We start from the raw sequence: 13339 nt of genomic DNA, 5'->3' as shown, positions 1-13339 counted from the left end.
TGGGTAGTAATTTTGACAGATCTGAGTGGGTTTTTTGTTCGATGACGATGTAGTCGAACGACTGCACTTTGCTCCACCCAAAATGAGCGACATTCAGTGTAAACCAATCATACGCCGTTATTTTGTGCCATCAAAGTGTGATACATTCACTGATAAACTCTGCGTCCCAATTATCAAAACATGCTAATTTCTATACCCATTCGAAATGAAACAACTCCTAATATTTTTCTGGATAGCTCTATACTACATCACGACAATTACGGCCAACGGACATGCGGAACGACTGCCCAAGCGTGAGTTTGACGCGTGCGTGAAAAAATGTGGCAACCAGTTCGAAGACTGTACAAGAGAGATGCATCACCTCTGGCTGAATTTTGCGAAGAATAGGGGAACAATTATGAAAAAATTGAGCAGTTGCTGTCTGGACGGTGAGCACGATCATGACGCGCCCTCAACGTTAAGTTTTGCTACTTGTGTGAGGGAAAACTGCCGTGCAGAAATGTGGGGGTAAGTTACTTGCGAACATTGCCTCTGTCGATGCACGTGTACTGGAGTCATTGATCGACTCGTCACCTTCTAGAAACCAAACCTGGATGGTCCGAGGAAGGAATATTATGTGCACAAGTTACAGTAACTGGACAAACTTATCTGGTCAAAACGAACTGTGGTTTATTATCGTGTCTGGAGTTTGTGTGAGTGGAAATTCAGAAAATCACTTGAGCATTTAAGCTTACTTTAGAACCAGGTCGATTGTGGGAACCATGGAATACTTGAAAAAAAAGAATTCGTAGGTACACTTTGTGGAGATGTACTTTCCAATATGGATCACTAGATGGGTACATTCAAAGTGTTTTGTTCTGGAGGGGGAGAATTCCGTGCTGAATATAAGCAATCCATCCGGTAATATAAGATGACGGCTGATCAACTTATAACTAGTTCTTGAATTAGGTGTTCTGTACTTGTTTGCTTCCCAAAGTGCTTTTTGGTTATCTGTGTCAGCTTAAAACATGAATTTTGCAGAACAGGCAACCCACGTTGGATGCGACCTGTGGCAGGCAATTTCAGTTCGGTAGCGGAAAAGACTGTTTTCTACCACTATCTGCCAATAAACCTAACCTTTGGTCAGATAGTAATTGACAAGTCTGACTCTTTTATGCATAGCGGCAATGCAGTGAAGAAAACAAAGGCGTCGTTTTTGCTGTTTCAAGAATCGCTATTGGCTACGCGTTTTCTTTACAATAAATGGACATCGCAACCAGTATTATTTTGCCCTAATGTGAACAGGCACAAAAGCACTATCACTTCACAAGTTGATACGCGCTATTAACATTATTCCGAGAGCCACGGCAATTACATTTCAGTAGAACATCTTACTGGCAGGCGGAAGAAAATAGCAAGGGTTGAAGAGTAAGTGTGGTCTATCACGCTGACCAACACAAATTCGTAAAAGTGCTTAAAGTTGCTGTCGAAGCTCGTAAAGTCCAGGCTTTCTGAACCCTAGGTGCGAAGACTTCTTCCTTTCGCGGAATCTTTTGGTGTGCCACTCGAACTCCTAGAGAAGTAGAAAAAACACGCACAAGTAAACCAGTTGGAGGGCACATTCTTCTAGATGCCCAAGGAATAGACTTTTGTAGGTTTTCACTGTCTCGCGTAGTTGAGCTGGAAGGTCCTCCCAAATCCGTTCGAACCGAACCCCAGTTGTTTGGCCTTGATACCATGAACAATGGAGCCAGATAACGGATCTACAACACAAAGTTGGGACTGAGCTGAAGGCCTTACTTTCCGGCAGTAGACACTGGGAGGATGGGCTTTCTCTAGAACCCCATACTTAGCTACGACCCATTGACGGCGAATGAAGTCTTCCAAATTACCAGCTCAAAATTTACTGGATCGGGATAGATGTTTCAGTGGTTCTACGCCTTAGAATAAAGCCACTTCCTTAAAGCACTAGCGTCCGCAATTAAAGGAAGCTGAATGACCATATTTTCTTGAAAACAGTTTTTTCTGGTTCGTTTTATGTATTAAGAAATCCCGGCAACCCATCGATCACAAATGCTGAAACAAACAGCGCATTAGACCGTTTTGTATCACAATGAGGTGGGTATACTCACCAACACAGATAGTCCGTCTGTGCAGCCTTTGGTTTAGAGCTTCAAAGTTCATATACCAAATCATCAGGCTCAAAATGACAACTGGTTGTAACTGGCCGGAAAGTGTATTGACATATGTGAAGAATTATTGACAATCAAATATGAAACAAAATAAAGTAAAAATAAGATAAAATTTACTAAAAAAATAAGCAGATTGGCTTTACTTGTTGAAAAAAGTTATAAACTTCGAACAGGTCATCTATGTACACACGTTACATAGGAAAAATAAAAATCGGACGGCACGAGATCTCAAGTCTACTGTTAGCCACTAACCCAAAAGAGATCACAATACTACACTGTCCATTAGAACGAACAGGACTTTGTCCAAATAAATTGCCTCTCAAGTACTCCGCCCAAAATCTTCAGTAATTCATTCTTCAGTATCTGGCTTGATGTTGCCGTCAAATCAGAATGAGTGTATTCATCCTAATTTACTCGGTGCGTAAACGCCACTCTGAAAGACAGACGACATCAACTATGAAGCTGGCGGAATTACCGTAGCAATTTCAAAACCTGAGTTATGCAAGCAAATGCGTCTAACACCACTAGTTTAATTGCAGTATCCTTCATAATTTGGACAAAAAAAGAAATATCTGGGCTTGCTTTTTAGTAAAAGAGGTCAGGAATTTTCCTTACCCGTCACAGAGCTAGTATGTATCCTTTCTCTCTTATTATCATGTCACGGACATACTGCATCATTCATGACGTTCACACTAGCCTTGTTTTTGGCGGATACTGCTATAGACTGGGCTTCAACTCCATGCGTTTGTGTGGCTACTGCATTTTTTTTACTATGTGGATTGCTTATGACCGTGGAACTTACTTTTTTCCGGATGGATTCAGTACAAGTTGGATTTCGTTTATCCGTCCGGGGCTTTTATGAGATTAGAAAGACTTTCCCACTTCATGCTCGAAATAACTCAGTGGTTAATTCGCGAACTGACTAACTAGAAGGTTCGTGGTTCGAACCCAACCTCGGTCACCAAAAGGGGGGGGGTTCCAGCTAAACGGTCCCATCACAGTTCATCCTTTATCCAATTACGTCAGCATTGTCAATTTTGTCACCACTCTAATCCACAGTTCGAGTTACTTCCCAAGCTAATTTGAAACATAGTAACTATCGCCTTTGACCATAAACTTTTGTCCACTTTTGATTGCATTATCTAGGCATATCAACAGCTTTATTTGCTCGGGCTTCAGCATTGGACTAAGCGGTATAATTAAGGTGACTCAAATGCACCACCGTTCGGCTCAATACAAGCGCCTAATCTACTATGGGGAAATTATTCGTCATTTGCGACACCTAAAGCATGAACACGAAACCTACAACTTAGAGCACTCTGCCCTCCCATCTTTTCATCACCATTCCAACAGTTGCCACAACTCCAGCTAACGTGATCCCAGCAGTCATTTCCATCGCGGATCCGAACTCCAATCGCTCTGCCTGGATGGCACACATTTGCGATACCTTGAATTAAATTCAGGGCATCGTATGAAACATCGTATCGAACCGTTTTCGTAACGAATTTAAGTGAACTGTTTGCAGTAGGCTGTTGCAAGTTATTTCTCTGCAATTTCATGTTCCGGTGGAAAGCGCGTATGACGTTCTAGATATAAAGACGAAATGTCTACCGATTTACACACTAAACAGCTACAAAAATTCCATTCTATGAATGTCATGCAGCGACTTGTTTTACAAGCTCCATGGAGCCACATCCAGCAACACACATTTATAAATGGAGATGTCTGGAAAGATCCCCATAACTCGTGTTCGCTTACCATATTTGAAGAAACATCTCAAGCATTGATGTTACCAGCATATGTTACTCTGAACGAGTGTTTTCTGAAAACTAGAAATGCTTTCAAAATTTTCATTTCATATTGAAATTGTTTAAACTCTGGGTGATTCGATTCCTTGACAATCACGTGACGGTAGGTCAGGAGAACAATCAAGCCGGTTAACATACAAAGACTATTTTGAATGCATATCTACTTTCTGTCTCTCTAAGTCTAAATATTTTCGTTTATTCACTACCAAATGATAGGTAGATAAAGCAGTTTAACAGTTTGATATCAGTCAACATCATCCGTTTTATATGGACACTAATTCCCTTTTAAATGTTTCAGACAGTGACTGTCCTAAAGAACCGCTTATTATGACTAGTTTTTGAGCACTACCAAATTGTGTTTAACCAGACGAAGTAAAAGATCAGCATTCTGAAAACTTGCTTTCACTGACCAGTAGGGGGTGCCAAATTTTTAGTCCCTAAACTAAAATGTAACTAGAATCCTATCATAGTTCCATAACTCTCCCTTTCAGTGGTCTATCGTCAACATCCGACAAAGACTGTTGGAGAAACCAATGATATTTTTACAATCCAGTTACGACTCATTATTTCTAGTGATAGTATTCTCTGCCATTTTTGTGTTCTTTTTCCGGGATTTGCATTGAATACACTACCGACACAACTGAGAGGTTTTTTCGGTCTCCTGCGTTTACTTTGATTTGTTTAACCCAGATCTTACGTTGCCTTACTTTGATGAACGTGAATTATACCAGCCACTGAATGAGAACAAATCCGTTGAGAAATAGGGCTTATCCAACCATTTGTCAACTTCCATATTTATGTACCTAGACGTCTGCTTTGTACGCTTCAGTCTGGTGTCCCTGACTTTTTTCTTTGCTCAAAACGCAGAGATTTTCACACGAATATTTACTTTCTTCCTGCTACTCCTGCGTTTTACTTGAGGCGCCATTTATCAAAGTTTCGTCAAGTTGCACAAATATCCCTAATGCTTTTGGACATAACGGTGCATACTACTGACGAAACATGCTAATAGTGTCTGGTCCGGTGTACAGCCTGTGTCCCCGCATCTGATGGAAAGTGAATGTTGGTATGAAAATAATGGTACTTCTTTGCAGTGTTTGTTCCTTGTTTAATAATCAGAAAAAGTCAACGAAATTTCATGAGGACGCGTAAGCATGTTCAATTTTTAAAAACTGTGTAGATTATATATTTTTTTCGCATCCAATGGCTTGTAACTGCTGAGCTCGTGTTCGGCGAGGAGTGATTACGCAATGAATGGCGTTCATCCGTTTGCTAGGTGACGAGACTTTCACGCTTGGCCGTGCACTACTCGTACCCCCCACCATTAGTATGTGACGTCACTTCGGTAGACTAAATATGTGATCGTTAAGTTCCGGATTCCCAAAATTTGCTAGCCTATTTGCGAAACACGTATCTGACAAAAGAAGGATGTTCTTGTTTGGCAGTCTCTAAAAATAAGCCCTGGTTTCTGATTTAACCACCAAACTTTCGTAGGTTTGCTTGCCAGCGAAAAGATAAATGTCCGTAACCTTGTGCGGTAGCCGCACGTTGTCATGTAAATATCCCGTGTACTTATCAATACGTACCTAATCAGGCAAGCAGTTATGTGGCTCTGTTTAGTTTTTGTTTCCGAACGGAAGTGGGTAAAATATCTATTATATAGAGCATTTATTTTGAACGTGGGACAAAAACATCACGAGTTCTGCGAACTCTAATTAAAACAACAGATCCGACTTCAATATACACCCAAAAGGCTCCAACGGGTCACGTTTTATGTAGCATTTCTGTGTAAAGTTATTCCACAAGGGTTGATGGCGTCAGAGTAGATATTCTGATTCTTCATCAGTAAGGAGGTGATTTTCTAACTACGTTAGCATCTCGTTAGATAAAACTAAACGTATCGTATGTTTTTTCTAAGGTAAGCAATTTGCGCATCCAAGTCTACTCTAATTTTCGAAACTTGCGCACATCTGAAATTCAAAAACACCTATAAAATTGACATTGTTTTGCCTGAGGCAATTATGTCAAGCTGGAATGCCCACAATTCTCTCAAATATTGTTTTTTTCCCGCGTGATATTCTTTCCGGCTGCCGCCTTAATGCGCAAAGTGACTCTCTGTGTGCAGCGCCATCTTAAGGGCGCCAATGAACTTACTTTTGTTGTGGGAACTGAGCATGACTAAACTCAACCTATTTAACCAGAAATTGTGGATGGACATCAGTATAAAGTAAAAATGACTCTCCTGGAAAGCAAAATCTTGTTTTTAGGTACAGCTGTGCAGCTGGTGCAACGCTGTGGTGGATGAAACCCATATTTAAGAAAAGTTACTAAGCGATAATTATTTTACGACTGCAAAGCCTTAACGATGACAGCATTGAGGAAGACGCAATATTAACCAAACCAAATTGATTTGCAAATGAGTGTATTTGTCGAAAGCAGTCCAATCTGAGTTCAAGTAGAACATAGGGTTGATGGAAACTCGGGGACTGCGCCTACCTGCTGAGACCCAACAAGAGCGAAACCGGTGGTGGGCTGTCGAAGAGTTTCAGCAACCTTGTGAGTAGTTTCCTTTATGAAAAAGAAGCAATATTTTTTAGACGGGACGTAACCGAAGTATCCGTGAAAACGGCCTTATTGTGAAACCATGTTGTTACTCTGTCATTACGCTATCTCAAGATTCTTCCATATGATCAGAATGTTGGAATTCAGTAGTTTATCAAACCCATCGTGTGTTATTTGAGGTAGAACAAATTTTGATGTCGCAATATCGAATTTACTTGTGAAGGTTAGTTCAAAAAATGTAGAGATCAAATAGTCGACAACTACATTTTCATATCTCAACAGACTAGAACAGCTGATTGAAAACAAACAATCTAGTTTATAAATGCAGAATAGTGTTGACGAAGTTCTGATGTTTTGACAACTAGCGGTGCCAGAGGCTAGTATATCATTCCATTAAAAGCATGGAAGCATTACTTGTGAGAACTGTTGCTTTTACACCGACCAAAGACTCCTGTTGATGTCAGAGAACTAAGCACTTTTTTATCATCCCGTTCCGTTATCGCGCGGTATAACTATCTGAATGAACTATATTTTGAGGTTTTTTAAAACGTAGTTCTGACTGGTTTCTGTCCTCTTCGTTGAGTTTGGTAATTCGGTTACAAACGCTTGCTATCTAGGGGAATGTTGTAAGATCTTTTGTACTCTGTTAACTGAGCTCAAGCTGTGTCGGTCGGATGTCTGTATGGTCAAATCATGGATTGTTGTTTGATGACGCATCAAGAGCTACTACTCGCGGATGCCTTTTGTATCCTGTAGGCTATGAAGTCAGCGCTTCATGAGTTGGTTCCAAGCAAGCAGTCACATGGTGCTTCTAGCCACGTGTTCAAACACCACCAAACACATGTCCGACATCGAGTATTAGCTGTGACTTAATAACAGAAACGCTATGCTTAGAGACACTCAGTCCATCACCCAAGCCATAAAGGCACCGTAATAAGACAAGGTCTGACGAGCGAAACCAGGTACTCTAGCCTCAGGGCCCGTTCACGCATTCCAATGATGTTTATCAAAACTATGTGTAAACAGATTGAGCGAATATGAACTCTCCTGTCTTTATTCATGGTCTTTCATAAAGTTGGTCAGAGAATAGTGTGCGATCAGCTCGAGTGTTCGAGTCAAAGTACCGGATTGTAAACTGAAATCTGACCAACTCACAGTATCTCTGTAGACAATGAACAGCATTTTACTCTACATCTACATACTCGGCTGTCTTTCACAAGTTTTAGAATCCAAAGAATCCGGAGCTCGCCTGTCAAAGACAGAGTTTGATGCGTGTGTGAAAAAATGTGGTGACCAATTTGAAGAATGCACTAAAGAAATGCATCAATTTTGGAGAAATTTCTCCAAGAATAAGTTGATTATCATGCGAAAGATGAGTCGATGTTGCCTTGATGGAGAACGAAATCCTCAAGCACCAGCAACGATGAGTTTCGCCACGTGTGTGAGAGACAACTGTCGAGCAGGAATGTGGGGGTAGGTCATATGCGACAAGTCCATATTGCTGGCTTAAATCTGTGAGCACTTATACATGGGATGTATAGTTTAGGGCTGTAACTTGATTTTCACCTATTATTTATGCAGTAGATTCGATTTTGTCCTGTGAGTGTTTTGAGAGTTCTGCCGTTTGATGTAGAGTAGTGTCTACAAACGCCATGGTTTGTATTACTCCCTGACTATTGTTGTGTTATCTTTATGGAAAAAGTACCAATGACGACCTTGAAAATATTCATATTAAGTTGCAACCTACTCTTTCACAAACAACACACGACTGTAATGGAGCCAAGATATTTACTCACGATAGGTTAATTTACAATAACAATTTGTGTGTATCAAGGACAAAATGTTTCCCTCATCATGGCGTTTAGCGGGATACATCGATTTTTGCAAAGCGTTTCAATAAGTATTGAAGTATCTTTACGGTTTCCGTGATCCTATGGTGTTCTACTCTGGTTCAATGCCACACAGATTATCAGGAACGTGAGTCTCATCATTCGGGAATGAGCCATTTGAATCACCTAACGTAAATTTTATTTAAAGACCGACCTCAACAGGGTACTGTATAACAGCTATCCAGTCGGACACTATCGAGGACTCCAATATTTTAATTTTATTCAGTAACTCTGGAATTGAAGATTGCTAAAACAGCTCGCTGGTAGAGCTAACTTTTTAGTATTTATTCACAATCAAGTAGCCAGTAAAAGATGCTGACTTTTGAGGAATGACGCTCCAGGAACGACAAGTAGATTCAGTGCTTACTGAGAATAGACAAAAACGTAAATCGTTTGGCGAGAGGTATCGGACAATGATGCAGTCGTGCCGGTAAGACCTCCAAACTTTTCGCCCAAAACGTATCACAGGTTAGTTCCTAATAATTGTGGGCGATGGTAACCAATGTGTGACACTTTTCACTCCGCCCACAAGTGCAGACCTATTTCGCTTCACTCAACCGTTTGCTCGAATGAGTTTTCAAGAAGAACTTAAAATCAAACGAAGTATTTTACTGGGACACTGTCAGGAGAAAAAGTACGGCTGAATCTAGACAGATGCTAATTCTGTCTGGACAGTGTTAAACTTGGTTTGGGTTAAAAAGCTGACTCGGGTTGTTTGACTTGAACACATCAACGGCATGATGATGTCCCACTTGATTGGATTCATCAGAAATTTACTGAATAGATACTTTCATTGGCTCGCAGCTTATGATACCCCATCGACGATGTGATAATCAGTCCTGATGGGGGGCATGCGATAAAATGAAAGGTTTCATATTATGTAATAATAGTCCCGAAGGGGGGCATGCGATAAAATGAAAGGTTTCATATTTATCCGTCAGAATGCCCCATAAAACATGAAAAAACGTCGGTATTCCGTCATGCATGGAATATTAGACTACTAGAAATGGCCAAAAATTCCATACTGCTCCATGAGTAGGAAGTTGCGGCGCTATGAAAAACGATTTGACTTGCATAAACTGTTTTGCGTGTCCAGGACGGATATTGCTGAATCAGTTGCACCGGTCATTGGAAGGCGCGAGTTTAGGCAACAGGGGTGGTACTGGAAGAGCTGGTGGTCTATTTGTGGAAGTTAATCTCCTATATCATGACAAAGACCAGCTTAATGTAACTGAGTAGCACGACTGCTATTCCAGGTTCGCCCAGGTCACACATTTTGCATTTACCTGTAAACTGATAAACGATATTAGCAAAATACACTCATTTGCGAGCATATTTGATTTTGCGAGAGACTCACCTGAAACCCAGCTGAATCTCTCGTTTGTGGGTTCCAGGTGAGTCTCTCGCCAAACCAACTTTGTTTGCAAATGACTGTATTTCGATAATTTGTTGCAATTTGGTTTCATGTAAAACAGGGTTGACGGAAACTCGGGACCTGCGCCTACCTGATTAGCCCCAAGAAGGGCGAAACCGGTCGTTGGCTGTCAAAGATTTTCGGTAACCTCATGAATAGTGCAGTACGAATATACATGGTAAACGATATGTTAGTTGGCATACACGGATGGGCCGTTTTGGACTGAGGATACTAGTATCCCCATATGTCTAGCCGATGACGCAATTTCTACATATTTGGTTTATTTTTAATGCACATGCCAAGTCTTGATACGAAACTGCAATTGCATTTTTTACTATAATTTTGCGTGTCGTTAGGCATCAGAAACATTTAAGTCAGAAAAAATGGATTTGGTTTACAAATGAAGATACTCGAGATAATCCCGGAATGTAGCCAATTTTTCGATAAACTGGGTATTGGAAAATTTGCAAATTGTGTCATTTAGCATACTATCGAACCGAATGAATCTTGAGATTTAATCACCGTCTCCCTTATTCACCATACTGCAACTGATAGAAGATAATCACGGATGTAAAACATGTAGGTCACGTCAATAGAGCAAAAACAACATTGAACGAATATTGGTTTTCACTGATTTCTGCAATCCATCGATGAATTCCAGGGTACCAAAACGTTTGCTGGAAATATTTTGGTACATATAGTTTGAGCCGATTTTGTTCTATGGCTGAGAAATTGGAGTTTCTACGGCGCAATAGACTGAGTCGTTCCGTTTGACAGATGTCTGGCTACTGACGGTACAAGGTTTCGAGTTGACCTCTGACTCAATGGTCCTCCTAAGCGTATTTGCATTAGATACATTTAAGCGTGTTCTAAAGAAAGTAGAAAAAGCGATCACCTATTACAACTTGTGTCTTCTCTCAGTTCTAGTGAAATAAAGCTGTTAGAGTTGGAATGTTACAGATCGTAGTGCATTTTAAACAGCTCCAATACGTGTGTTCTTGTGCTTGTAAGGAGAAATATCATAAACGCAGATCCAACTGTGGCTGGCTTAAAATTTCGAAGAAGGTTTTCTGAAAAAAGCGTTTATAGGTATTTTCTTAAAAACACTATGAGATTGTCGAAAATGCACAGACAGACTCATCGCGGAATTCTCTTCTCCCGTCTCATTGGATGAGTGCAGTTTCTGAGCTTCCGTAAAGCCTACATTCTGCCTGAACCACAATTGTATGTAAATCGTAAAACACACTAATTTGTAGACTATATGGTTTTAACGGGAAACCTAACTGGTAATGCACCCAACTGCGCACCGATGATGTCTCCTCGTATGGTGACAAAGCGTTTGCAAGCCAATTGCCAAGCTCCGGAAACCTAACTGTATGGCACATATTACATTACCCAATACCTGCCAGATGACGTGATATTCGACAAGAAACAATACGTTCGCTTAATGGGACACTAATGAAATCCGCGCGAATCTGTAAATTTAATAGGTTACCAAGTATTTTTTTTAAATTAAACCGCGGCATTTTCTTTTGTTCGATTCAATAATTGACGAAGTACTTGCTGATACAACTTTGCAAATCTGTGCAAACGCAATCGAACCCGAATGCCGTCACTATCTTGAGGCAGAAGTAGCCGGTATGTCGAGGCCAAATTTCTTTTGGATACACTGAGTTAAATGCCAGCACGGAGCAAGTTGGTTTCGCAGAAATTTAGATATCCACAGAAAAACAAAGTATATTGCATTCTTGACAACCAATCCTCATTTTCAAAGCACAAGAGCGAACACTTAAATTTAGCCGAACGTCTTTCCGTTAGGCGTCGACCAGATGACCTTATCGTAACAATTTCCATCCTTCTGTTTTACCGACAACTTGATGAAACTACTGAATGGAATGCATCTACTTCTTTGAAGAACCTTTTTGCCAACAAATTTTTATTGGAGCTACCGATGCGATATTTTCACTTCTTCTTTGCCTGATCTACTGACTTACCTGACTTGCAATTGAATACACTTGTGTGTCTAAAAAAACCTCCATGCCTTTGATATATATTGCTTGTACTAGTACCAGGAATTGGGTCGCATTAGTAGTTAAAATAGAATCTAACCCTCTGGACCGTTAAGGCCAACAGACCACAGACGTCTTCAACCAGATTGGAATGATCTGGGTTAGGCAGAGATATATATTCATTCAAAAAACGATTCACCAAAAGACGACATCGTTTATGTCATTAGGAAACTATCCACTGTTTCAACATAGGGTCTCTACAATTCTACGTTTTACAGCCGAACCAATCCAAATTGGGCCTTTGAGCACAAAGATCTTTGTAGTGTTTGGAGACTGATGTCATTAAAAAGCTTCTGTCTCTTCCCCTAAAAAAGTAGCTCTAAAAACACTCAGGACAGGAGCAGGTAGCTGACTGCAAGACGCTTTAATGGATTTAACGCAAGTAGCCGGAAGGTTAATTCAGAATACTATTCACTCGAGCCACCCCTCTAACGGACCTCACAGATGATCGCGCCCTCAAAAATTTCAATCATCCGTGTCCCCAAACAGCTGATGAATAATGCAATGGTCATAGATGCCAACTTATGGAGTGCGTAATAAATACGAAACACCCCGTCCCAAGAGACCAGCTATTCTGGAGACCAGGATCTAAGTGAATGTGATCTTCGAGTGTTCAGTCTTTGTTTTCGCAGAGTAGGTACAGCCTAATGCATTTCACGTAGTTTTGTTGGTCTTAACGCATCTAGCCCCAATTCAACCTGTTACTGGGGCCTCATTTAACCTTAACCTCCGTTTTGACTAATGTTTACGCTATGTTATTGTGTAAACATATTGAAGAGCTTGTATCTAGTTGCCCAGTATATGCTCACATACCTAAGATGGCAATGGCATCATATTGGAAACTCTGCGGCGAGAGCTATCATTAAGCAATTACTAATCTACTTACAACATCAATAATCTGTGCTTTCCCTTCGTGTGTCGAAGTTTTGCAATGCTTCCCCCCAACTCTGCTTTGAAATTTTTTTGGAAGCGTAACCTTCAGAGTCATAAAGCTCTTTAAATTTCACTTGACTTCCAAGAGTTAATATAAAGACACCAGAAAGTCTGAGGGAAAAATCTCATGCTCTTGAGTGTGGTGTTATGCGGAACGCCGCCTACTAGAACATCTAACAGTTCAAATTCTGTTCCCGGAAGTGGTCCTTCCACGTATCACAGGTTCTACTGGAATAAGTGCTTACACATAGAAGTTCCTTCTGATCGAAAGGACATCAACCGCTAGGTTGAGAATCTCAGATTTCCAGTGTTCGTCATGAAAAAAACCGTGTTGTGAAAAGATTCAAGTGTCAGGTCAACTTTCTTTTTAACTCAACGACAAAGCGATGTGCTGTCACATTGTTGCACAACTTGTGAGAAATCGGACACGGGGATGGAGAGTCATCTACCAGGGCTAAATTGATTTGGAACTTTCATTACTTTTCTGTCTTTT

General features: G+C 40.6%; 1 protein-coding gene across 1 annotated transcript; it reads left to right on the top strand.

The window, feature by feature from the left end:
- Positions 1 to 205: 205 nt before the first annotated feature.
- Positions 206 to 7680, top strand: T265_05549 (hypothetical protein; the record flags this gene model as incomplete). Its single annotated transcript, XM_009170590.1, has 2 exons — positions 206 to 507; positions 7617 to 7680. 2 exons carry the CDS (start codon positions 206 to 208, stop codon positions 7678 to 7680), a joined length of 366 nt encoding a protein of 121 aa, XP_009168854.1.
- Positions 7681 to 13339: the final 5659 nt, after the last annotated feature.

This window comes from Opisthorchis viverrini (assembly GCF_000715545.1).
Source record: "Opisthorchis viverrini unplaced genomic scaffold opera_v5_104, whole genome shotgun sequence".
NCBI lineage: Eukaryota > Metazoa > Platyhelminthes > Trematoda > Opisthorchiida > Opisthorchiidae > Opisthorchis > Opisthorchis viverrini.
This window is presented reverse-complemented; position numbering and strand designations above follow the sequence as displayed.